Source organism: Harmonia axyridis, chromosome 3 (assembly GCF_914767665.1).
Source record: "Harmonia axyridis chromosome 3, icHarAxyr1.1, whole genome shotgun sequence".
Taxonomy (NCBI): Eukaryota; Metazoa; Arthropoda; class Insecta; order Coleoptera; family Coccinellidae; genus Harmonia; species Harmonia axyridis.
Window position 1 is genome coordinate 35,862,592 of NC_059503.1, and position 25,646 is coordinate 35,888,237.

At 34.1% G+C, this 25,646-nt stretch overlaps 1 protein-coding gene across 5 annotated transcripts in view; it reads left to right on the plus strand.

The window, feature by feature from the left end:
- The window catches only part of LOC123676671, a 61,542-nt gene that overhangs the window by 23,177 nt on the left and 12,719 nt on the right, over positions 1–25,646 (plus strand). For all 5 annotated transcript variants that reach the window (XM_045612765.1, XM_045612770.1, XM_045612768.1 and 2 more), the window contains 4 exons: positions 12,200–12,280; positions 22,496–22,698; positions 23,664–23,922; positions 25,083–25,339. In XM_045612765.1, coding sequence (XP_045468721.1) covers positions 12,206–12,280; positions 22,496–22,698; positions 23,664–23,922; positions 25,083–25,339 — 794 coding nt within the window. In that variant the 5' untranslated portion in view covers positions 12,200–12,205. The remainder of the gene's footprint in view (positions 1–12,199; positions 12,281–22,495; positions 22,699–23,663; positions 23,923–25,082; positions 25,340–25,646) is intronic.

Genomic DNA, 25,646 nt, shown 5'->3' on the forward strand with positions numbered 1-25,646 from the left:
TTCAAATTGAGCCTAAAGATGGCGAATGGGATGGGGCTTAACCCTAGAATTCAAGAATACGATTGACTGAACTGACACTTCGTGAAAACTAAAATTATTGAGCCTGATAGATTCGTAAATTTTAAAAATTGTAAATTTATAAAACTGAAGAATACCTACTATAGTGACTCAATAGTGGGCCTTAGATTGAGAATAAATCCCAAATATCAGGTAAACGGAGAATGTAAACAAAATGCCGTCATATTTAGGCTCAGAAACCGGCAGCCAATCAAAGTCTCATATTTCTAACGCCATCTAGTGGAACCCGATCGAACTTATAAAACACCAGATACAGATATAATAACTGAAGCCATATATTGGAAAAATAATGGATTTCTTTTTACTACACCTAATATAGTTATACATAATTATACCAGAGTATCTCGTTCATGAACAGTGTTTTAATATTCATGTTCAGTTAATTTTTTATTAAGTCAAATATTCCGTGAGATAATGGAAATAATAAACCTTTGTATAAAATTTGGAGTGCGTTAAAAAATCCAACTGTTTCAATGTCGACTGGATTTCATAATTCTGATGGGTAAGTGTTGATTGTTTTGAATTGGATTTGACTTGATGGCGATTTTGTAGATGAATCGAAACATGGGGAAGTTCTGGTTTTATTCTGCTTTTTGAGCGCTTGTTTCATGAACAGATCGCTCAATATGTCTGCATTTTTCGAATTTTGAGCCGGAAGACCGGCTGTAAACACTTCAACTCTAGAACGGAAAGACATAGAATCTCAAAATTTTTAGGGTAGGTTCGGATCTCGAATGCTGAGTTTATATTAGTTAATGGACATAATACAACAATAAGTCATCTGTCATCGAGCTTATTGTTCAATAAGATTTATTGTATATTTGGCCTTGTATTTATTTCCACAAATCTCGTCTTTTTTATCTAACTCTCTTGAATCACGAATAATGATAAAATAAAATTTGCTATTTACTCTATCAGTTTCTGTAAAAATTCCGAGTGTACAACGCTCTAATGGACAAAATCGTCAATATTACCTTCAGTTTGTTCGACTTGGTCCCTCATTATCGTTCATTATTCCCAATAACAAATCTCTGGAATCATTAAGGGAAAAAACTCTTTCCCCGCTTGAAATATTGACATTTTGAAATGTATAAAGAGGTACATTTATTCAATCTTATAACCAATACAGGTGTTGATCTTGTCCAACACAAAAAGAAAAACTAAACAAGGAGTAAAAATAGAAAAATAAACACTACAGTTCCTCGAAATTCCTTTCATTTGGGAACTCGTTCAAGCTATAATAGCATTTCTTTATAAGAAAACTTTTAAGGCTACTTTTCTGTACACCGAGAGATCGATTTTTGAATTTTTCAGATAAATTATTCCATATTGTCAGTAAACCTTACAATTTTCTGCATGTAAGAGTAGTTTGGCTTATCCTCAATTAAAGATTTTTTCCCTCTGGTGTTATAGGGATGTTCAATATTTTTGAAGTCAGAAGGATTATTGATTATTATTGACAAACATTACACTCATATATACACAAACTGTAAAGGGTTTATAGACTAAAGTTTTCAAATATAGTTTTACAGGTTTCATTTTGTTTCATTCCAAAGGTTACTCTTAAACATTTTTTTTGTAGTAGAAAAATTCTTTCAACTATTGGAGATCTTGCCCAGAAGATAATCCCATATCTTATTCTTGAATGAACGTATAGGCATGATAAAATCAAATGAAAATCTGCAGCCCGCCTAGAACTTCTTCCAAAAACAAATATTTGCATGAAGTAAGGGAAAGAAATCGGTAGTTATAACATGGTGCATAAATTTTGGAAAACTTTTTCGAAAGTGAAAAATCCAATAATCGTATTGAAAACGTTCGCCATCTGAAGCTTTTCTTGGAAACTACAAAAATGGAGGTATCTTTATATTGCCATCATTGGGATGAAAACTTGCTTTTAATCAGGAAACCTTACAATTTACGTATAGGACCATGTTAAGTCGTCCGAAAGGATATTTCATTTTCTTTTTATACATCTTATGATGTCATAATCATTCCATTTAAAAAACGAACTTTTTATCATTGTACGTCTCGTTGAAGAACCGTATGAATAGGGAAGTATTTTATTACCCGTAAATGATACACGGGATATTGGTAATCCATACCCGAAATTTACAGTTTCTAGGATTCGAAGTGATGAAAGTTTATTTGAAGTTATGTTTTGCACAAAAAAGAAGCAGATCAATCAATTACTCGAAAACCGCTAGAAATAGGGACAAGAAAGAATAGATAAATACTCAAGAGGCTACAGCGAACCGAAGAAGTTATCAATATATAGGGTGTTCTATATGGAATATCAAAGTTGTTAGTCATTTTCTATATGAACGGCAACACTGCAGTGCTGAATATATTTCCGGTCGATAAAGCAGTGGTTCCTACTTCCTACTCAAGAAACCAAATTCTCAATGAAATGTACTCTGTAAAAAGTCTTCGGTACCATCTACCGTGTCCAACCCTGTATAACAACCATTCAAATTGAATTTGGTACAGAATCGGTTCAAATTGAATTTATAATTTAGAGGAAAAATATCCAAGGAAACAAATTTTAAAAAATAACAATATGGAAATCAAGAAATTGGGAATATTGTAGAATGTATATTGCTACTATGATACTGAATACGATATTTTTACCGTAAAAGGTAAAAGTTTCGTAATTTCTTTATATTGCTATTTTACATTTTTCTCACGTTTTAAGATATTTTGCATTGGAAGAGGAAATAATAAAAGAAGCATTTAATTTGTTAGGTATCTGCCATTGTAAAAATCTCAAAACACACTACAAATAAGCCGAAGTCACTCCATTTGTGTGTGAATATAAAGTGTGAAGTTCAACTTGGTGACAACACGATTTTCTCGATCTATTCAAGACCTTTAAAAAAACAATTTCTGGTACTTTTCTGTCAAAATGAAAATATAATGTAGATGAGCCGCCAACAGTGTGACGAAAAAAAAATTTTTTTTATTGAATATTGTTATATTATGATTTTTTTTAGGCGTGTAAATCACGGAGTCAAAACCATAGAAAAGTCATGCAGAATATTAAATAAAAATAAGAAAGCACTGACATGAAGTCAGTCTCATTCATGCCAATTGCACCCTTGAAGACAACATATATACCTATATAAAGTTATGTGGTCTCCCAAGGTGCAATTGAGGCATGAATGAACAAAAGCTCAAAATGTTCTGAATCCGCGGGAGTACTGTTTCGAATTTTTCTTTGGATTTTCTATGGAATTAAATTTAAAGTATAGAAAGTTATCAGGTAGTTTTAATGAAATGAATACCTAAATCCAATTCCTACTTGCCTGAAGATTACTTATCGAGTGAACTGTAGAAAATTGCTTGTATGATTCAGTATTTCGATAAAATGTACAAATGAGTGCGTGTCGATGACTGATACACCAATATTACCAGAACTCAGGGTTTCGCGATATCCATGACTGACAGCAGCAGCATGTTTTTCAACCGAAATTGTCGTTAATGACGATCATTATTTTCCACAAAAATGCTATAATAAACAGGAGTTCGACCTTGAGTACATCACATTTTATATTTCGAATAAAATTGCAACAAAGGTTTTGTCCGTACTGGATGATGGTTTATATGGGTCATTCAAGATGTACCGAGGTTAAATTGAATACTGACATAAAATAATTCTTTCAACTTCTACATGACGTTTCATTATTTTTATTCATAAAAAATAATAACGCTCCAACGGAGAGCGACCGAAGTTAAATAAGCAAAAATATCGGGCTGGTAGAAATCTAGATTAACAATCAAACACAGATAAACGAGTTGCTATTAGAGGTGAGTAGCGATATACCAATTTCGGTTTTTTTGGAGGTCTCCAGTATTGCATAACACAACCTAACGAAATTAGTTATAAAAATGTTAATACCTCCAAAATTATTGGGAGTACCTAGTACAGGTGAAATATTCGATTTATATATGAGTGCCTTCTAAATATTCAAGATCAAAACAAAGAAGTATAGTTGGGAAGCCAAAGTGAGCCATAAATTGATGGATGTATACACAATGCATACATTAATATCTTGTTAACTTTTGATATCAATAAAAATGAAAGAATGGGTGGCAGCTGTAGGGTCAATCAATTATTCTTTTTAGCCTCATTTTATGAATTACTTACCTAATTTTCATGGTCAGTTGAAAAGAGATACATATACCGTGAGTCCGTAAAGTCTCTCCTAATTCTTCATTTTATCTGTGGGATTGTGGATGACCAATTTTGGTTATATTCAATAATCAATTTTTGGAATCGTTCGAGGAAAACATAACCTCCTTAGGAATTCTCACAATTTACGTCATGTATAGCCAAAACAACGAAAACTATAAGAGATCTGTCGGACATCAATCTTTATGTGGTCTTGTAAAAAACACTCCAGGACGGCTATTAGGCAGTGGGGACTGAAGAGCAAATAGAGTCTCTGGAGTAACAAACCCAGACTTGAAAAAGCAAATAGATTCATGAAAATGTTGTCGTCCTACCACATCAAGAAACTTCTGCAGCTGCCAAGAGTTCAACTTCAACTTATTGTGAGAATGCAGATAGGACACTGTCGGTACAGATATGCTAAATGGTCCTGTTTGCAAATGAAATCTGCGTACACTGCAAATGGTAGAAATAAATAGCCGAGCACGTGGTGTTCATATGCTCAGAACTTCTTGGCCTAAGGCCCTAAGGACCATGTCTATATGTGGGCGAGTTCTTTTTCATCACGATGTGATAGCTAAGGCTCCTAAAGATGTTATCAGATTTGTAACACAATATAAGATCTGATTGAGCAGGGTATAAGAACAAAAAATTATAATGGTCGCAGTTCTGAGAGCCTGAGTCTCAGGTAATCGATCCCGAATCTAAACCAAAACACTGAATTATTCATCATAAATCCTTTTGATTTTTTCAGAGGACCGAAATTACTTCCTTAAGCCGTCTTGTCTTATTTTTTCCACTTTCTTCGGAAGTTACTTTCGAGGTAAACTTGAGTTAATAATTATCTCTTCTATAGTTTACCGACTTCAGTTCCTCTCTTATCTGTTGAAGCTCCTATGGCATGTCCTATTGTCTTGTTAAGTGCACTTTCTAAAGCCTTCTTCTCAGGGTTTTACACATTGTGCCATGTGCTTCCTGCATATGTGATGTTTGGAATTACTACTGCCTCTATAATTTTTACTTTGTTTTTCAAAGTAAAAAAAAAAATCTACTCGCCGGATTCAGTTTTCCATCGAGAATCAACTGTAGGTATTTTGCTTCTGTTTTCAATAAAATTTGCGATTTTCGATAGCTATGTTTTTTCCATGCTCTTCTCCGCTTTGCTTGCTCCAAAATAAATAGCTTCAGTCTGTTTTGAGTTAATCTTCAATCTCCATCGTTCGAATTAGTACACTACAATGTCTTCGTCTTTTTGCAGTTGTCTTGTCACGCTTTTTCGGAAGGAGTAATAGATCGCTAGGTGGATGTTGTCTGCGACCAAGCGATGTTGTTCTTCATCTTCGAGATATATAACCTTCATCTACTTTTCCTTACGTTGTCTCGATTGGTACTCCACGGAATACCACCATCAATTTTTCCTCAATTTTGAATTTTATATACTCTACCTCCTTCAGACGTTTCTTATGTTTCTGAGTGATTCAATTGATTCTATTGTGATCTATTGAAGGTGGTTGTTATATTGGTTTTTCTCGTGGTTCTTCTGAAATCAGATTCTCCATATTCACTGCTTTCTTTCCCAAATTCAATATTTTTTTTCTTGGGGTAATTGCTTTCAAATATCCATTACATCATATTTGTTCTTGTCCAAGCCAACGAATTGTTATATGTATCGTAACAACGATCTTTCGACCTGGACTCAACACAGTGGTATTATTATTATTATTTGAATTGGGGTAGTTGTGGCTCAGTAAGCCTTCCGGGAATTGCAACCACATAGATCTTTTGTTCTCTTCCGTACTCATTCATGGAAACCTAAGGAGGTCGTCAATGACTTTAATAAAACTGACAACCTCCTTAGGGGCCTTGGCCGTTACCACTCGGGCATCCAGGACCGGCTTTCCCATATGAATGGTTCTTAGTCCAGACAGCTCTGGACACTTGCATACAATGTATTCGGCTGTTTCTGCTTCTGATCCACAGAGCCTGCAAATCTCATCTGCTGACTTTCCCATACGGTACAAATGATGTTTGTACTGACAGTGTCCCGTCAGCAGTCCCACTATCACCCGAAGCTCGGCTCGTGACAGCTTTCTGGCGTAGGTAGGTGAAATCATCACGAATTTCTTGGCCTGAGTAAGTCCAGGAGTGTTAGTCCAGTGGGTTATCCTGTTATTCAACTCCCATTGCTGGACCGCAGCCTTATATTGGTCTTTCCCTAGCCCACAGAAAGGCTCAGGTCCAGCAGGTGTTATCCTTGATGTACTTATTGCAAGTTCATCGGCTTTTTCATTTCCTTCAACACAATGGTAACTTAACCTGAATCACAATGTTCTAGAATCCACTAAAACTCATCTGCGCGGGACACTTTCGCTCAAAAGAGGGTTCACTCGCTCATGCGCACTAAAACTATGTATGCTCGACTGCTTAATTATTCAACGAACACAATACAGTTCAAAATGTCTATCTCATATATCTATATGATAGTCGAATAACAAGGAAATATTTTTTTAGAAATAAACTGAGTAGAAACTTAAACAAAATAACCATGATACAAAATTCATAGATGAACAAAATTGCATGATTGAAACAACTCCGTCAAGAAATGTTAGTCTATGAAACCAGTTCATATCTGAGCGCATCTAAATTTTTTTCACGTCATTAACGTGAAATCACGATGGCTCGAAAAAACTGGCAGATACCTCACGTATTTCATCGTCCCACTGACAGATATTGCGCTTCATAATGATTTCATGTCTCATAGCATCCTAACTGTATACATCTATGCCGGTTGACTTCTGTCTAACGTGTTCCTCTCTTTCGTGCTGCCGGTATAACTGAAATGGTCTACGGAAGCAGCTACTGTCACACTCTGGTGACAGTGACAATAATCAGAGGTAAACAAGCTTACTTCCGTTGGAACATATAAAGGCTTCAATTTTGCCGAAAACAAAACACTTACGCCTTGAAGGTATATTAAGGGTAGGTGGTATGGATGGATCAGCATTTGTGGTAAAAACAATAACTGTTCGAAAAATAAAATATTTTTTGGGGAAATCAAAGCAGAGTAATTCAGGAGAAAATTGCTGAAACGCATTGTTATTGATCATGTCATCACATACTTACCTAAATGCATGGTTCGAATCGCATTAAGATACAATGGAGGAGGTTAAAATACTCTTTTCTGAGAGGGATAATTAGAACTACATCGACAATAATTATGAGGGAAACTGAAGCCAATAATTTCACCAAGGAATATGAAATATCTACACAAGCTTACAACTTTGCATCCGCGTTTTTTTCCCGAAATTCGAGGTTTCATTGTAAGAAACTGGTTATACATTTGAGATTCAAAGTATTGTCCATCGCTGGCCACTAATTCCTCCCATCTTTCGGTCAGTACACGAATCCTCGGCTCAAACACATTAATTACGTTCGATAACGATCGCCTGTGATTGTTCCAGTCGGTTTTAACAACTCATAATACACTACGCCGAGCTGGACCTACCAAATACTGATCTTGATCTTGGAACCGTGAATATTCGGTTTTGGCGTCGACGAGGGGGCATGGCCGGGATATCCCCATGATTTTCTGCGCTTGGTATTATCGTAATAAACCCATTTTTTCTCCAGTCACAATACTATGCAGAAATCCCTACAGTCTTTGCCTTGCTTGCAGCAATTTTTATTGCGTTTGACACGAGTCTTGATCAAATAATGCCTTCAATTCTGCATCTTCGAAAACCTTCTATCTTCCACCGACGTAAAAATCACTGTTTTTGAATCGTTGAAACCACACTAGCCACGTTCTTTCACTAATAGCGGTCTCGCCATATGTAATTGAGAGCATTCGTTGAGCCTCAGCCGCAGATTTCTTCATATTAAAGCAGAAAATTAAAACTTTATGATGCAGACACAAACCGACTAATATTTCGATGGCGTTATGTTCACAAATATCTTAGCTTATTGTATGTCATCTACGATCTAATTATTCCGACTAGCCCTACAGCCATCTATTGCAAAAAGGAGTAAACCAAGTTGTACACCTAATATAATTGGAAAGCAATGCTCGAAAAAATCTTTCAATGCTCTAGAAACTCTGGACCACTAATACTGTGGTCAATTCATCTTCCATTAATAGATTGTTTGCTTCAACATAACCATCGCAAATTCAAGAAGAATATCGGAATAAAATATACTCAACCTTTGAATAAAAAAAGACCTCTTGTCCTTCATTAAGTATTACCACACCTTCTGGAAAATTCACCGTCTCATTTCACAAAAAAAAAAAAAAATGAGAGAAAAACTGTTGTGCATCGCAAAAAGTTTGTGATTTGATTTAGGTAATTTCAAAAATCAAATAAATAGTGAACCCTTTTTCAGGAAACTGGCTCGCTAAGAATATTTTCTATTGTGATCTTCAATTCAGAATTGATTCTAATTTTCGAAATGAATATATAACATTTTTTCGTATTCCGCCGAAGGTACAAAAAGCCTTGGAATAACATACTATTATACTTCCTAATCGAACCTCGTTCTTGTGCCTATGTATGAATAAAACTTGTTGGATTGTGACATATGTTTGATTGTTTCCTCCTATCATGCTGAGGGTTTTGAATCCAAGGTTATTCGTATATAAAATAACATTTTTTTAAGTTCATGATTAGGGAACCATAAGTTTACATTCAATTCTAATACTGAGGCCTTTAAAAATTCCGCCCGAGGAATCGAATGGGCCTATCAGATTTTGGACCCAAAAGGGCCTTATACGAGATATGAGTCCCAAATTTGAAAGTTCAAATGTAAACCCATCTTTTTTATTGCAGATTCGGATTCAGCGGGAAATTTTACATCCAAATTGGTTGGAACCAAATTTTTTTCGTCCTTTTTTAGGCTTAAGCAGCGTTTCATTCATATTCTGATACTGAGGTCCTTAGTAATTTTTCTCGTTGAATCGATTGAGCCCATCAGATCTTGGATGCGAAAGGGCCTTATACGAGATAAGCGGCCCAACTCAATCTCAAATGCAAACCAATCTTTTTTAGAGCAGATTTCAAAGTTGGGCTTCTTATCTCGTATAAGGCCCTTTTGCACCCAAAATCTGATCTCTAATTCTACTCATTAATTAACTTGGAGATCCGAACCCCCCTGAAGTTTCGAGGTCTTTCCATTCCTTCGAGAGTTGTCTTGTTTACGGATAGATGGACATAATCGGATATCTATATATATTGTACTTTTTTAGATTTTGTGAATTTTGTTTCCTTTCTTTGCAGAACAGTTTTAGAATGTAAAATTAATTTAGTATCACGTACAGGTTAATATACTCTGTCAGTATACAGGGTGTTTCCTAAACATGCGGCAAAAATTCAGGGGGTTGTTCCTTGGACTATTTTAAGCATGTTTTGTCCTTGGATGATTTTTGAAAAACCTCTTTTTTTTTTTTTTTGAAAGGGTTCGGCAGTCAATGAGGAGAAGATTGGATGCTTGTATGCTGGCTAGAGGTGGTCATTTTCAACAGTTTTTGTAGGTTGAGTTGAATTTTCATGTAATTTTTCATAATAAAATGTTATTATCTGAAATTTTGTTTCCCCTATATCTTCGAAACAAATAGGTTTTTCAAAAATCATCAAAGGACAAAATATTCTTAGAATAGTCCAAGGAACAACCCCCTGAATTTTTGCTGCATGTTTAGGAAACACCCTGTATATTACCTCTGTGACAAACTATGTTTATTTGTTGAAGTTCTCGAATAAACTTTATTATTATTATTATTATCAGAACGGACTCGTCATCAGTGAGACAAGCCTTATCGTTTGAGACCATTCCCGGCTCAAAATTGGAAAATTACAGACATGATGAAATGATAGAGCAATATTTTCGGTGACGGGTGCTCAAAAATTAATAAATATGATACTTCTTCATTGGCCAAGTTTTCTTTTCGCTATATTTTGCAAGGACGTGGGTTTTCGTTTCTACATTTCATGAATCTATCCGATAAAAATCGAAATACATATCATTCATTCATAAATAGTGGAAAGAAATACTCTCAGAAATATCAACAAGAATCTCCCCCACTATAGTTTCAACGAAGTTTCCATTCAATATTCGATTTCATTTTAAACATAACGTAAATACAAATATTTTAAGGTCTGAGGTCGACATAAAAAGATGATATAATTTCTCCATCAAAGCCATCAAATACAAATCATATTTTTTCACCGCCATAATTATCTATGAAAATGATGTTTATTATATTTTTCAGTTCAATGTCAAGTATTTATAATTTGCGTATTTTTTAATGGTTTACGTCCGTGATTGATGTAATTTTTTCATGCATGACTTGTTGAATGAAGAGAGGATTCCCTATATATTCATCATTGATCGGTTTTGAATAGAAATTATACATATTTATATGAACAAATCTAACGAAAATTTCTAATCAATGAAACTCGCAATTAGAATTGACCACATTGTTATTATGACCAAGGCATTAAAAAATAATTCAAAACAACTACAAACAAAAAGCAAAAAATACGGCAAAAAATTGGTACTGTAAATCCTTAAAGGCTTATTAATAAATTTTTCCCATTTTATATATCATCTCAACTCGATACAAGAATCATACGAGGTGTCTCAAAAGTTTGAAAGTAATCAAGAAAATGTTTGTCACTTATGAAAATAAACTATTTGAGAATTTATTTCTTGAAAATAATGTCGTCCAGATGTCAACCCTCGCATTCACGACACTTATTCAAGCTAATACTAAAATTCCTGATGATGGCTTGGAAAGTATGCTCTGTGATAGCTCCTATTTCATGTTTTAACAGGGCCAGGGGGCTTAGTTTACTGAAGGAAGATTCAAGGAAACCCCACAGGTAAAAGACAGCGGGGGAGGCAATGAATGTCACTCAATGTCACTGCCAGGATTTTGTTTTGGGGGGAGGGTGAGAATCGAACGAATTTAGCAACAGCTGGTGCTGTTGGGTGTATAAAATATTAAACATGAGAAATTCGATTTCTAGTTCGGAGATTGAACTGAAGTAAATACTGAAGATTATATAACTCATGTTCTGATGAACCAATAGAATCCGTAGACAGGACCGTCGCCAGACATTTTAGCGCCCCGGCAAAATAAAATATCGGCGCCCTGCTTTGCCTGATTTATATGAATTTTTTTCAAAGGAGCCTCTGTTATTCCTCTCAAGCATATTTTCATAAAAAAAACGACCTGCATTGTTTGAAAGTACGACGATCTGTTCATAAGTCTATAGTAAAAAGACGACGTAGTTCTTAAAGGTGCAAAGGTCTTGTTTTATTAACTGACTTTGGACCCCTAAAATTTGGCGCCACGGCAAAATGTCCGGTATGCCGCTCCTTTCCCATACGCTTTCCCATACCCTTGACGACGTGGTATATTCGTTTTGGTGTTTCGCCTCCTGCCATATTGGAATCATTTCCATAGTAGTCGTAGCTCTTGGAAGTTCGCCAAAAAAATAAAAGTCAAGCTCAGTGAAATGTCATTGAATTATCGAAATGCACCAATCGAGCATCAGAACCATAAAAAATTCAATAAGAATATTGGAAAAGAAATACCTAATATATTCGTGACTACAGATCCGTATGGGTTGAGATTTTACGTATACATACATAAATAATAACAATTTCAAGTCTCTTGCAAAATTTCATGCGATGGATTTATCAGAATCATAAAAGATTAAAAAAGAATATCGAAAAAAAATAGCTGAAAAGCTCCTGACAGTCAGTGCTAATTTTTAATTGTATTCTGAACACCCAAAAATGTAAACAACAAAATTTTTGGTGGTGTTGAAATTCTTCTTTCATTATTTCAACAGTTTATAACTGATAATAATCCATCAATACAACAATACTACCTCCTATTTTAAAATATTCTATATACTACTATACTATAAAATTTATTTTTTTTTATTCCAGTGACACATGCAGAATGCAGGGCAGCACTATGGAGAAGGTGTTACTCCTGTACAAGAGTCACCTTTCGTTTCTACTGTGGGGGTAAGTTGAATCAAATCATTTTTTTTTTTAGTGTTTGTATTCGAAGCTACTACTATCTCAGAACTCAGAGGCATACTAGAATATAGATGAAAATAAAGAACACTGCATATTTCACATAATTGAAACAATCAATTAGGCATTTAGGCCTTTTCGATTTCTCCTCTCGCTAACTCTTTTCCAATGTTTCAGTTTTCAAGTTGTGTTTGTGGGAGGATATATCAAATAGAAATTGCCAATTGTCTTGTAAATCATTCCATAGAATGAGTTGTGTGGCACTATATTGTAAGACTATAATTTCCCCCGAAGTTTTAATTTACGCATCAGCAACGCCCAAGTTTTATTCGGCAGAACTGAATTACTTATCATACTTATAGAGCGTTTGCGCAAGCGTAACGCCCTGGAAACTGTGGTTTTGTAACGTCTGTAATTTAATAACAAGAAGATAACATCGTCGCATGCACATAATTTTTCAATTCCAGAAAAAGTACCTCCTCGAGCGGGACTCGAACCCGCAACCCCAAAATCACTAGTTCAGTGCTTTACCAACTGCGCTACCGAGGAAGTTGGAACTTTCAACTTGGTAGAGGTTCGGCTCCCGCTCGAGGAGGTACTTTTTCCGGAATTGAAAAATTGTCTGCTCCTGAAAACTCTGAGATTTGTATGGGAACACCCAAAGCCCGAACAAGATTAACACACCGAAAATTCTAGAAAAATCTATGAGACAACCTATTTCTTTCATATCTCCCCTTATTTCCCTTATTCAACTAGGAAGCAATATTCAATAATACATATTGAAAAAACATATGAGGCAAAAACCTAGGAGAATTGTGATTGTATTGAGCCAAGGGGAGGATTTTTTGAATCACAATTGAATTTTTCTTTACCTTTGAGACGTCAAATAAGCTACCGTACCGTACAAAAAAATGTATATACCTGTTCTTTGATACAGCCTACTGAGAAAAGTAGTTTTTGTTAAGAATATTATCTCTTGATTCTCTGAGATCTCTCTGATTCTTTGAGACGTCAAATAAGCTACCGTACCGTACAAAAAAATGTATATACCTGTTCTTTGATACAGCCTACTGAGAAAAGTAGTTTTTGTTAAGAATATTATCTCTTGATTCGATTGTATGTATTGCGTTGTATGCCATGATTGATTGTTTCTTACAGTATAATTATCGAAATATTCTCTCAATAAAATTCAAATGACTGGCTAGTTGACTTCTATGAAAAAATTGAAAGTATGCTAAACCAAAAGCAAATATTCACCTTATCATTCGACCATATCGTTATACTTATGTGAGATGTTCTGAAGAAGCCTGGAATAATCTCGAAAAAACTTATGATGATAAAAGTTGAGTTAGATAAATTCACAGACATGGAGGAATGAATGCCTTCAAAAGTTATGTACCTGTACAAAAACATATAGGTATCAAATATAAATTCTGCTATTTGGTGATGGGTTAGACACAGTTATTCTCCTAAGAATTCATAAAATTCAAACATTTGATGGAAAATATCCAAGCAATTGAAACATTCTGCAGGGAATCTTGGATATAAGTGTTTTGAATTCAGTGAAATACTTCTCAAGTAGCCACAGTGTCCTTAATTCACATTAACACACTAAAGCACTGATCACATTATTCGATACGTCTCTACTTAGACTAGCTTCTATTTTACACTGAGAACTGTAAACTATGGGTTGTTAAGTCAAAATTAAGTTTATCTTTTCTTTCATTTCAATGCTTTCCATTGTACCTAATTTTTTGTTTGAATACTTAAGCAGTTTCTGAAAAAGTTTGACAAATTTTCAAAACATGGTCTGCTTATGTTGTGTTCCTTAGTTCCTTGCACCTTTTTAGAATATTACGCAACGTTTGTCCTACATACACTATGCTATATAATCTAAACAGTCGATTTCATGAATTCCCTACTTCAAACTGTCCGGAGTTCTATCGAAGTTGTTTTATAACAATTGTTTAATGCAAGTTTTTGAATCAAGTGTTACTTTGTTGGAAATGTTATGAATTAACACCAATAGCCTATCTGCTTACTGTTATTCAATGTAAAAAAAGAAGCTAGTTTTGAATAATGTTATTAGTGTAAGTGTGATAATGGGTTAAGTAGTGGGGAGTAGTTGGGCCCCTTGATTAAATAATGATAATAATGATCCTCATTTATTTTCATGATTAAAATTCACATTAAGAAAAGAAAAGAAATCAATTATGAGAAAGAAAACAGAAACTGAATATACAACATCGCTAATCTATTCAATTTTGAATAGTGATGTCTTTACAAGGGAATTATAATTTAAATAATCATCTAAAGAATATGGTTCATGATAAATAAGCAGTTTACAAACTTCTTTCTCGCAATTTTTTAAATCTGTTAGGACTTGATAATTTCTTGGCTTAAACAAGATGAAGGACATATATTCAAACGAAATATATGAAATTCAGTTATTGTAAGGATGTATTTTATTCTGAATGTTAGGATGTTTTGGAGGATAAACGTAGCATAGTTCTAAGCACCCTTTTTGAACAACGAATACTCTGGTGATATCAGAATTTCTTCCAACACATAACTAATTATTGCCTGTTAATTAGAAAAATGTACACGTTCAAGAATCTTCAAGCTTGCTGTACCAATAACCAAAGAGTATAAAAGACAAAATTCAGTTTTCGCTGGAAGGTATCCAAATGATCATACCAGTTCCAATGTTCATCAACTGCAATGCCCAGAAAATTGGTACCCCCTCCCCGAGGGCTGACAAACTGCATGAACTATGTCATTTGATTCAGTTTTCCCCTGTTCACCACATACTGAAAGCAGAGCACGGTACTCCTTCATTCAAAAAATTTATGATTTTTTTATTAGAAAATACCTCCTAAATCCTATTTATCCCCCTTCCTAAGGGCTGACAAACTACATGAACTATGTCATTTGATTCAGTATTACTCTATTCATCAGATACTAAAAGCAGAACACGGTACTCCTTAATTCTAAAAAGTTATGAATTTTTATCTAGAAACAGCCCCTATAACAACATTAACAACCCGCTGAATGGCTAAAAAATGTTGAATAATGGAAAAAAATATGAAAAGTCTGTATTGCTTGATTCAAATAGTAAATTACTATCCATTTTCATAATGAAAATCATAAATATACCATTTTTTGCTTGGACCCTACTTTAGGCTCGAAGTGTACAGGGTGGGCAAATTTCGATGTTTAAGCACTACAACTTTTAAACCAGAGGAGATAGACAAAATCTGATACCCACTTCTCGGTCTCTTTTTTTGAGAAACTAATCAGGGTAGTATTCATTTTTGGCCACCTTCTTTTGTTTTCGAGTTATGAGCGAAAATTGGAAAAATGGCGATATCGAAAAACATCTATATCTCCGCTAATACTGATGATAGAGCTCTGAAATTAAAACATTATACAGGCACTTTTTTACGTGGAATCCAGTGGCGTGCTCGTCTCTTCAAAAGGGTTTTTAATTACGAAGCTATGACCCAAAGTTATGTTTTTTCAAATGGGAACACTAGATTTCTGTGGTATTTTTTGAAAGCTTAATTTTTCCTGATTTCAAAAATATATAACATCATATGGTTCGTATCAATATAAATAATAGAAAGTGGTCAAAAACCTTTTTTCACCTAAGATTCTCATTATTTTTTATGGTTTCAACTGTTGACGAGCACAGAAAAATTGAGCTTCCTATAACAAGAGAAGTGTCCTTCCGTTAATCTGATTTTTTCTATGATTTTTACTAATTCCCTCAGTAATTAAATTGTTCAATCATATATGCATTGTTTCATGTGCTATTTGAAATGGATTGGTATAGTATATCCAAAGTCACTTGGAGGAAGATGAATATTTCAATTATACAAGGTTTGTCCAAGTTTCCAGAAATTCCTTTGGGCCCAGTGAATTTATTGCCTAACAATACTTTCAGATAAACCCCGGTATTTTGCAGATCGCGGTATCCACTTCAAAGGGACATCTATGGCCAAGAGTTTTTATGGAATAGTTCAAGTGACTTTGAATAAACTACACTTGTGCGTATTCATTCTGGAGACCTATGAAAATAATCTTCCGAATCTATTTTTAGATGAAAAATTTATAAAATATACCTAGATTCGAATTTTGTATAAATTAGTAAAAAGCATAGAAATAATCAGATTGATGGAAGGACACTACTCTTGTTATTGGAAGCTCAATTTTTTTGTGCGCGTCAACAGTTGAAACCATAAAAATAATGAGAATCTTAGGTGAAAAAGGTTTTTGACCATTTTCTATTATTTATATCGATATGAACCATATGATGTTATATATTTTCGAAATCAGAAAAAATTGAGCTTTCCAAAAATAGCACATAAATCTAGTGTTCCCATTTGAAAAAACATCACTTTGGGTCATAGCTTTGCAATTAAAAACCCTTTTGAAAATACGAGCACGCCACTGGATTCCACGTAAAAAAGTGCCTGTATAATGTTTTAATTTCAGAGCTCTATCATCAGTATTAGCGGAGATATAAATGTTTTTCGATATCGCCATTTTTCCAATTTTCGCTCATAACTCGAAAACAAAAGAAGGTGGCCAAAAATGAATACTACCCTGATAAGTTTCTCAAAAAAAGAGACCGAGAAGTGGATAGATTTTGTCTATCTCCTCTGGTTTAAAAGTTGTAGTGCTAAAACATCGAAATTTGCCCACCCTGTACTTGTGGATGTGGATAACTTCAAACCGGTGATATATTGACAAAATTTTTGTTAGGTTTGGCACGACGTTTTTGACACCTATACAAATCAAAATCACTTCATTCACCTCCCCCGCTACATACATTGTTTAGCGCTCAAGTATTCTTGTCTCAAAGCAAATTTATTTCTCTTCCGAAGTGTGAGGTAAAATTTTGCGGCTGTAAAATCGATATATTCTTATTTTCGCAGGAAAAAGTATACTTCTTCCCATGAAAAAGTATTTCGTAATATGATATTTCATCAAATCAAAAATTATCAAAATAAAAAATAACTACCAAAATATTGGTGTTTTTATTAGGTCATTGTTATCGTAAAGACATCCTGCAAAGTAGGTATCTGTGAATAAATGGGAATTTTATTTATTTAAATTTGATTTTCTAGCTTTCGGTAATATGTACTTCAGGTCTGATTAAAAATGTCTGATTATTACTTCAAAAATTGGAGAACGAGCTAAACACAATCAAATTAGACCGTTTTGTCAACATTGACAGTAAAATCCGAACGTCATCTAAGCAATCCATTAGATGTTACAATTATGTCATTTATCATTCTATTTTCCTTTCAAATACTTGATGGTAGGCTCACAAATAAACAGTTCACCCTCAACTGGCACAGTGCTCATTACGAGGAATATTCTGACAGTCAGTACGAGGGACATACTATAATACTTTATTGGTATTCAAATTGGATCGAATAATAGGTATGGATATTGTAAAATTAAGTAAATAACCAATATTATTACATTTCACATGTTATAAAATTGATGAATTATAATGAAACGAAATAAAAGAGTCTTTGAAGCTACATAATACAATGAGAGAAGAATAAAACTTATCGAGTTGCCCCTATAACTACCACATAGCTATTTTTACCTCGATCCCGCGTGTATTGGCATTATTGGTCAGTAATGTCCAATGAATAAGGGACAATTGTAACTTACTGGTATCACCGATCTGCTGTTCACGAAGGTGTACAGTCGCTATCTACTATTAGAAGTTACTGTTTCTTGTACGTTTGTTTCTGTCATGATGTTTCCTTTGGAGAGGTGGTATTTACATAGACTCATCGAATACGTATGTATGCATTATTTGTGGAAGGTTCCTGTGCCGTTTGTAACGTTCCTATGTGTTATTATTTACTTAGATACAGGTGAGATTAACGTTTCGCTGATGGATGCATATAATCGGGAATGAATATGTTTACAGCGCATCTGCCAATACTTATTTATTTATTCAATAATATACAATACTTTATTCAATATTTCATTCAATAATATACAATGTTATACATGTTTATACCCAACTATAGAACAAGGAGCATAGCAGAACAATATTTATTTATTGAACTCTTTACAATACTGCAGTTTCAAGAGATAAAAACGATAACAAAAATGATTCAGTCAGCCGAAATTCCAAGATTTAATTCTTAGAGTTGAAATGGAACGATTTCAAATATCTAAACTAGGACTTACAGAGTTACAGGCATTCAGAAAAATTATAAAGATTTGCATACTTCAATGGAGTAGTTTGAGGTGTTGACACATAAAATGTGTTTCTAACTTTAGAGGTTGGTCTGGAACAGTAAAATTGGGTTTCTCGAGTATGCAAGAATCTTTAAGGACACCTCATTAGTTTGAGACACAACAGAATGACATTCTTGTCGATATTTCAAACTACATATTCATGCCGTATGTGCTCAAAATCAGAACCCGTCGAAAGCCGATAGGCGGATAAAGATCATCTACTCTTTATAAGGCAACATTTTCTGACAACGTAGCAGACTCAACTCTCTAAATATGATTTTGGTATTTTATGCTTATGTCAGATCAAGATTAGAATATCGCATCTATAATGAATGCCTTCAAAAGGATGTTCAATTTGACTGCAATCAGAAATCTGCGAGAAATTCGTGCTATGAACCCGTACATACCATTTGCAGCAGACACAGTGGCATCAATGTGTGGTGTAAATGAAGTTTTGAATCAATAATAATCACCCCTAAATCAGTCAAAACCTCCAGATGTTGGAGCAAACTACCGCTACTGTGTAATCAAAACACAATACTTTTGTTTTGTGTGAAATACATACCATTACACTTCTCAGCATTCTGAGGCTTTTTTTACATTATGTTAAATGTTAGCTGCTAAGTAATTGCCCCTTACCCCATTTTTTGAGTATGAAATTGAACTCGAGGAATAATATCATTCAAAAATTAGCTGGTTCTTCATGTAGGGCAGCTTCGGCTTGTTTTTTCTGCTGCTGAATATTGTTGTTCTGTTTGGTTCAATAATGCTCATGTTCATGAAATCGATACATAGCTTAACGTTTTTATAAGAATCATCTCTGGAACATACACCTTTATATTGGATACCAGTGCTATCATATATACTTCCGCCTCATATTCATAGTCAGATTGCAGTCAAGAAATCTTGGGATAAATTCCATTTCTATCCGAACTCATTTCCAATTGTATCTTACCTCTCAGATACTAGAACTGCCAGATTCAAGTCATGCAAACCTTATGGTTTAATACCTTCCTTCAATCTAATGAAAGTGACAAGGAAATTTGGCGTTCGGAATGGAGTTCTTGTAATGTCTTCAACAAAGTTCTAATCGTTGATCCTTCAGAGAAATGTGTAGGTTTCAATCGTTCTAGGAATATTTGGAGTATTTTAAATCGACTTAGGACTGGTCATGGTCTCTTCAAATGGTATTCCGTTGAAAACCCACTATGTGAGTGTGGTGTAGAGGAAACCATTGACCACTTGGAGAATACTTGTCCTACTCATAGATTTCATGGTGGTTTCCAAGCTATCCATCCAGTTTCAGATTCTGTTTTTAGAAAGGGTCGCTAACTTTGAATCAATATAATGGAAACTATTACAATCATTACTCCTTTCTGGTTCTTTTCTTTTTTGATTTCAGATTTAATTTTATATATTGTCAACGTTTGGTGAAGAGGAAGGATGGAAAAGAGTCTGTTTGGATGAAGGGAAAGCCCTTCCATATAAATATGTCAGCTTATTATGAAAACGAATACACAAATCAATCACTACACCTATACGGGGAGAATTTTTACTGAGGTTTTTATCTATACTCTTGTATCATACGTCAAAATTTATGATGCCCTGTTTACATTTCCTCCTCTAGTACTGAGATTTTATCTACACATGTTTTATTGCTTGAAGTTAATAATTTCTTGTATTACTCTATCTCAGAAGAATGTGTATATCCCTTTTCTACTTTCGGACATTTTGCCGCCCTGCTTTGCCCAAGTTAACTGGATTTCCTTGTCAAATTTATCAAAGGATGTTTTGTCGATTTCATCAAAAAATGTCCTGAAATGTTCAAAAGTACGACGCTCTATAAGTCTATAGTAAAAAGACAACGTAGTACTTAAAGGTGCAGTGTAGAACTTATAAAAATACTAAAAATAATTGCAACCCTATCATAAAAGTCGATATTTTAAATTGTCTTGAAATTTGTTTAAAACAGAACTACTTTCAATTCAATGAAACTATTTATTGCTCCGACGAAGGTCTAATCATGGGTAATCCTCTAAGTTCAATACTAGCCGAAATTTTCATGGACAATTTAGAAAAGAAAATCCGCACACATCCATTATTTAAATATTTCCTTTATTGGTACAGATATGTAGACGATATATTCTGCTGCTTTAGAGGTACTAACAGACAGCTAAGCATGTTTATGAAGTTTATTAATGAAATCCATCCTAACATGAAATTTACAGTAGAAGAAGAAATGAATAGTAGAATAAACTTCCTAGACATTTCAATTTCTAAACTGAACGACACACATAACTTCAGTATATTTCACAAACCTACCCATACTGATACCACCATTCACATCACTTCTAATCATCCATATAGTCACAAGATGGCCGCTTACAATTCTATGATCCATAGACTAATAACTATACCTATGAATCACGATCATTTCAACACAGAATTAAACTTAATCAAACAAATAGCAATCAATAACGGTTATAACCCTACCATCATAGATAAAATCCTGTTCAATAAACAAATAAAACATGCTTTGCTGTTAGCGTACCCTTCCCACATAAAAGATGACACCAAAAAGTACATATCTTTAACCTACGTTAATCGAACTTCCGAGCGTATTGCTAAGTATTTCAAAGATAAATTCAATCTCAAAGTATCCTTCAAGACAAACAATAATTTGGGAACTTTCGTCAGAAATAATAAAGATAAAACAAACAAAGATAATAAATCTGGAGTCTACAAGTTAAAATGTGGGGATTGTCACATGGTTTACATAGGCCAAACCGGAAGATCCTTCAAAAAGAGAATACATGAACATCAGAAGAGTTTCACATCCAACACCACCCATTCTACATACGCCAACCACCTAAAAGAATGCCGACATGAGTTCAACAATAATTACCAGATCCTCCATACAGAAAACAAGAGTTCTAGACTCACACTCTTAGAATCTCTAGAAATAAACAGGTACAATTCCAAGAAGGTCCTTCTGAATGAACAAACAGATGTAAATAGATCACCGCTACTTAACATCTTTATACAACCCTGCAATAACCAGCAGCACCCTCCAATATAATGTTAATCACCTCATTTAAATCACATTTTCTCATTACCTCATTTAAAACACATTTTTTTCTCAACTATGTTGCCAATTACCTATTTAAATGAATGTTATACTTTGGGAATGCTCAGTTCAGCACCCGACTTGAAAAAGCTACAGTGTAGCGAAACAATTGTCGTCATCAATAAATTTTGTGGAAATCAGCATTGTATTATTATTTAATTATAAAAGAGTGGTATTTCATTAAGAAAACATTTAATTTTTTGTTTCATTAACGGATTTTGCGCCCCTAATTTGGCGCCCTGCAAAATGTACGGTTTGCCGGTCCTGGCGGCGGCCCTGCCTCATATATACTTCAGTATATTTTGTTAATATCTATTGAATAAATCTTGTAACTCATTTCTGATAATGGAAGAAAATAAAATTGAAAAAAAAAACAAAAACTTAACAACACATAATAATATAAATGAAGATATATTGCTACGATGAAATTTAGTAATAAATTTTTACTGCTAAGTCTTATTACTTTGTTTCGGAGTTTTTGTGAATATATAAATTTCAACATGGATTATAATAATTATGCATTTAGCCATAGCTCAGTGGTTAGCGCTCGGATGACTTGACTTCAAATACACTTGGTCCGATATATTTTTTCGTTTTGTTAAGCTTTTTCTCCATGATATTCTGCGTGGAAATATTGAACCATACTTTTTGACATTGTGAATATGTATTTTGAATGATTTGCAGGAAATATTAAACTTTTCTGTGAAATTTGCAGTGTTTTTCTTCTATAAATGTATTTACATATATCTTTCTTGAATTCAGCTTCATCATTATAAATTCCTATTTTATTTTTCCTTTTCCAGCACAATAGCTCGTCAAACTCGACCAGTTCGCTGAGGCAGTTCAGAAAAAAAGAAAATGTAGAAAAAGCTTCGATAGTAAATGGGGCTGCAACAAATCAAGACTCCACGAATTCTAGTCATGTAGCCCGAGTGGCCCCCCACAATCACTACCCTCATAAGCAGAATGAATATTTTCGATATCCACCCCAATATCCAGAATATAGGTGAGCCAACCCTTGTACAATATTGCATTGATGTAATTCAAACGACAAACATTTGATATCTAGAATAATTATTTCTCTATTTCAGTATCGTAATGAGTTCATTACAGTTCTGAAAACAGTGCTGTAATGAACTCATTACAGCATCGTTTTCGGTTATATTTTTCGTTTTGTGGTTGTCTACACAGACTTCCAATCCTGTCAAAATTCAACACACATCAATTGTCAATATGATATAATTTGGATCAAGTGAAATGATTTGCGACATTATTCGCAATTTCTCTTTATTCTGGTGGTGTTAAATCGATTTCGGCAGAAATAATTCACGAATTTAATGCGTAATTATGAAATATTTCAAAATCCCAAACGTACGATTCAAATTCATATTCCGTAATCTGTCAATTTTCGTAACAGTCACACCAACTGCCAAGATACAATACAAATGTCACTAGGATGTATATTCTGAATTTTTTATTAAATTTCGACAATATTTCACAAAACTTGACTAAAATAGAGAAAATATCGTCTAATACTCGTTGCAGAAGGCCATTCCAACACTAATGCGTTCCAAAACTCGCTCCTTCGTCGCTCGTTTTCGAATTTCGCATTCGTGTTGGAATAGGAGCCCATTCTGCAACTTGTTTTAGAATTACTATTATAATACAAGTGCAGAAAACATTGATATTTTTCCACCATTTCAAAATTGAAAATGAACAATTGTTAGAATTAGCTTATTCTACGAGTATTATACAATATTCACTCTAATTCGCTGAATTTCTAATGAAATTAATGAAATATTCCCATAAATATGATTGTGATAGTTTTGTTAGTGAAAAATTTTGGTTAGCAGAATAATTTTCTGTATCACAAATTTGACAGATAATAGATAAATTCGTGACAGGAAGAGTTCCGATTATCAACATACTTCATATATAACATCATGTTTCAAACACAAAATACTTTTTCAGTTCTCCATACAAGGAATCGACGGTCAAATATTCAGAAATTGCTGAGCCTGTTATCCAATCTATACCCCATCTGGACCACTTACCCCCATCAGTTTTAACTAAACACAAGGAGAAAGAATACGTGGAAATGTGCAACATACCTCAGCAAAGTCATCTCAACAAGGCCTACCCTGAGCATCAATTCAACGGACAGCAAAACTACACTCCGGAGATGTCGATGCACCATCAGTACATGCACAAAGAGCCTCAGAGTTCACAAGTAAGCGTTTTAATCCTTTCAGAAAACTGTTGAGACGAAAATAAACCTGGCTTCAGTACTGCAGTTCTACTCCTCTAGTAGCCCTATAGTCTGTTTAAATATGAGTCAGAGCAATATAAACGAAGTAAATCGCATGGTTTGCGCGAAGGACAACTGTTATTGTTCAAACGGTCATAATTCCTATTCCTTCTTCGTCCCTAATATTCTGCCAGGATCGTACTCGCAAGGGAATGTGGATCTCAATTTAAATCAATGATTTGTATAACCATTTCACAGAAATGTAAGAAAGATTATATATGGCCACTTGTTGAGATATATTTTATGTTACGATGTTTTGTATATTTTATTCTGTAGATTAATATGGAGAACAAAATTTGAATTATTTGAATTTTTCCTAGTTCCACTCTGGACGGACATTACCTCTTCTTATTCGAAAACCATCCTATTTATGCGGGAATTTTATGTATTTATGTCCAAGAAAAGATAGCAAGTAGATCATTTTTTTCGATGCTCTAAGATTCATGATTTGTCCGCTTTTAAGAGGAGATAATCGAACTCAAACTTTCCATATACTTTATAAGAGAAAATCATTCTACATGCTATACTATACTCATCATGTTTTTGTAGTGAATACATCTTAGTAGTAAAAATAATTGAAAAATCGGAGATTCTTTCAAACGTCGAAAATCATAATATCACATATCTATGTAAAGCGTTATGTTGACTATCATTTAAGATATCTGAAACACTGGTGTGTTCACTAACCATTGAACACCTTTAGGATTAAAGGCTATAATAGGCTACGATTAGCTGAGGGTGAAATAACAAATATACTACCAACCTTCTAGTTCTTTACTTGGACTACCATAATCTCACACTTCTTCAGTTTTAGTTGTTCCTTCCTATATTCATTATTACATTTTCCATGCTATGATTACTATGCATCTACTCGGATGAGAAATACAAATTACCTCAAACAAAATCATAATTCCACACTTCTTCAGTTCTATTTGATCCTTCCCTATCTTCAATTTAAAATTTTCCATGCTATGATTTTTATGCATCTCTCACGTAAATCACCAACTCGGTTGAGAAATACAAATTACCTCAAATAAAATCTCATAGCAAGTGTAGTTAACTTTCAATGTTTTTTCTTGCAGATGCATTCCTCTTACAAACCTGAATCTCAATACATTCCAAAAGAAGGAGTATTTAACCACCAGATACCGCCTTTTCTTAAGTATAACATTCCCCAATCGAGAAACTATGTACCATTGGATAATTCATCATTAGCTCCCTTTCAAAGGATGGATCCCCATTTGGCCAGATCTTTCATGAATGACCATCATCATATGAGGGAATTCCCAACGGAATATGGTCCTATGGAGCAAAGCAGAATGTATGCCCAGAAGCAAAGGTAAAATCAAAATAGAATAAGTGCTAGTTAGAAAACAACAAAGGACAATTTTCTACGAGATTTTTTATCATTTCTAATGAATGAATGGTATGGATAAAATGAAGTGAATGCTAATTCTACACATCTATCTTCTCCCAAGTATTTACCCTATCATAAAGCATCCACTCGGTTCCGGTGGTAGTTACAAAACGTCGAAGTATTTAATGCACTGTTATTATTTACTTAACGTCTATAGTATATGCTTCAATATGTGTAGCATCTATCCCACTCTGTCAGATCAGGAACAGGTGTTGATTAGTTTATTATA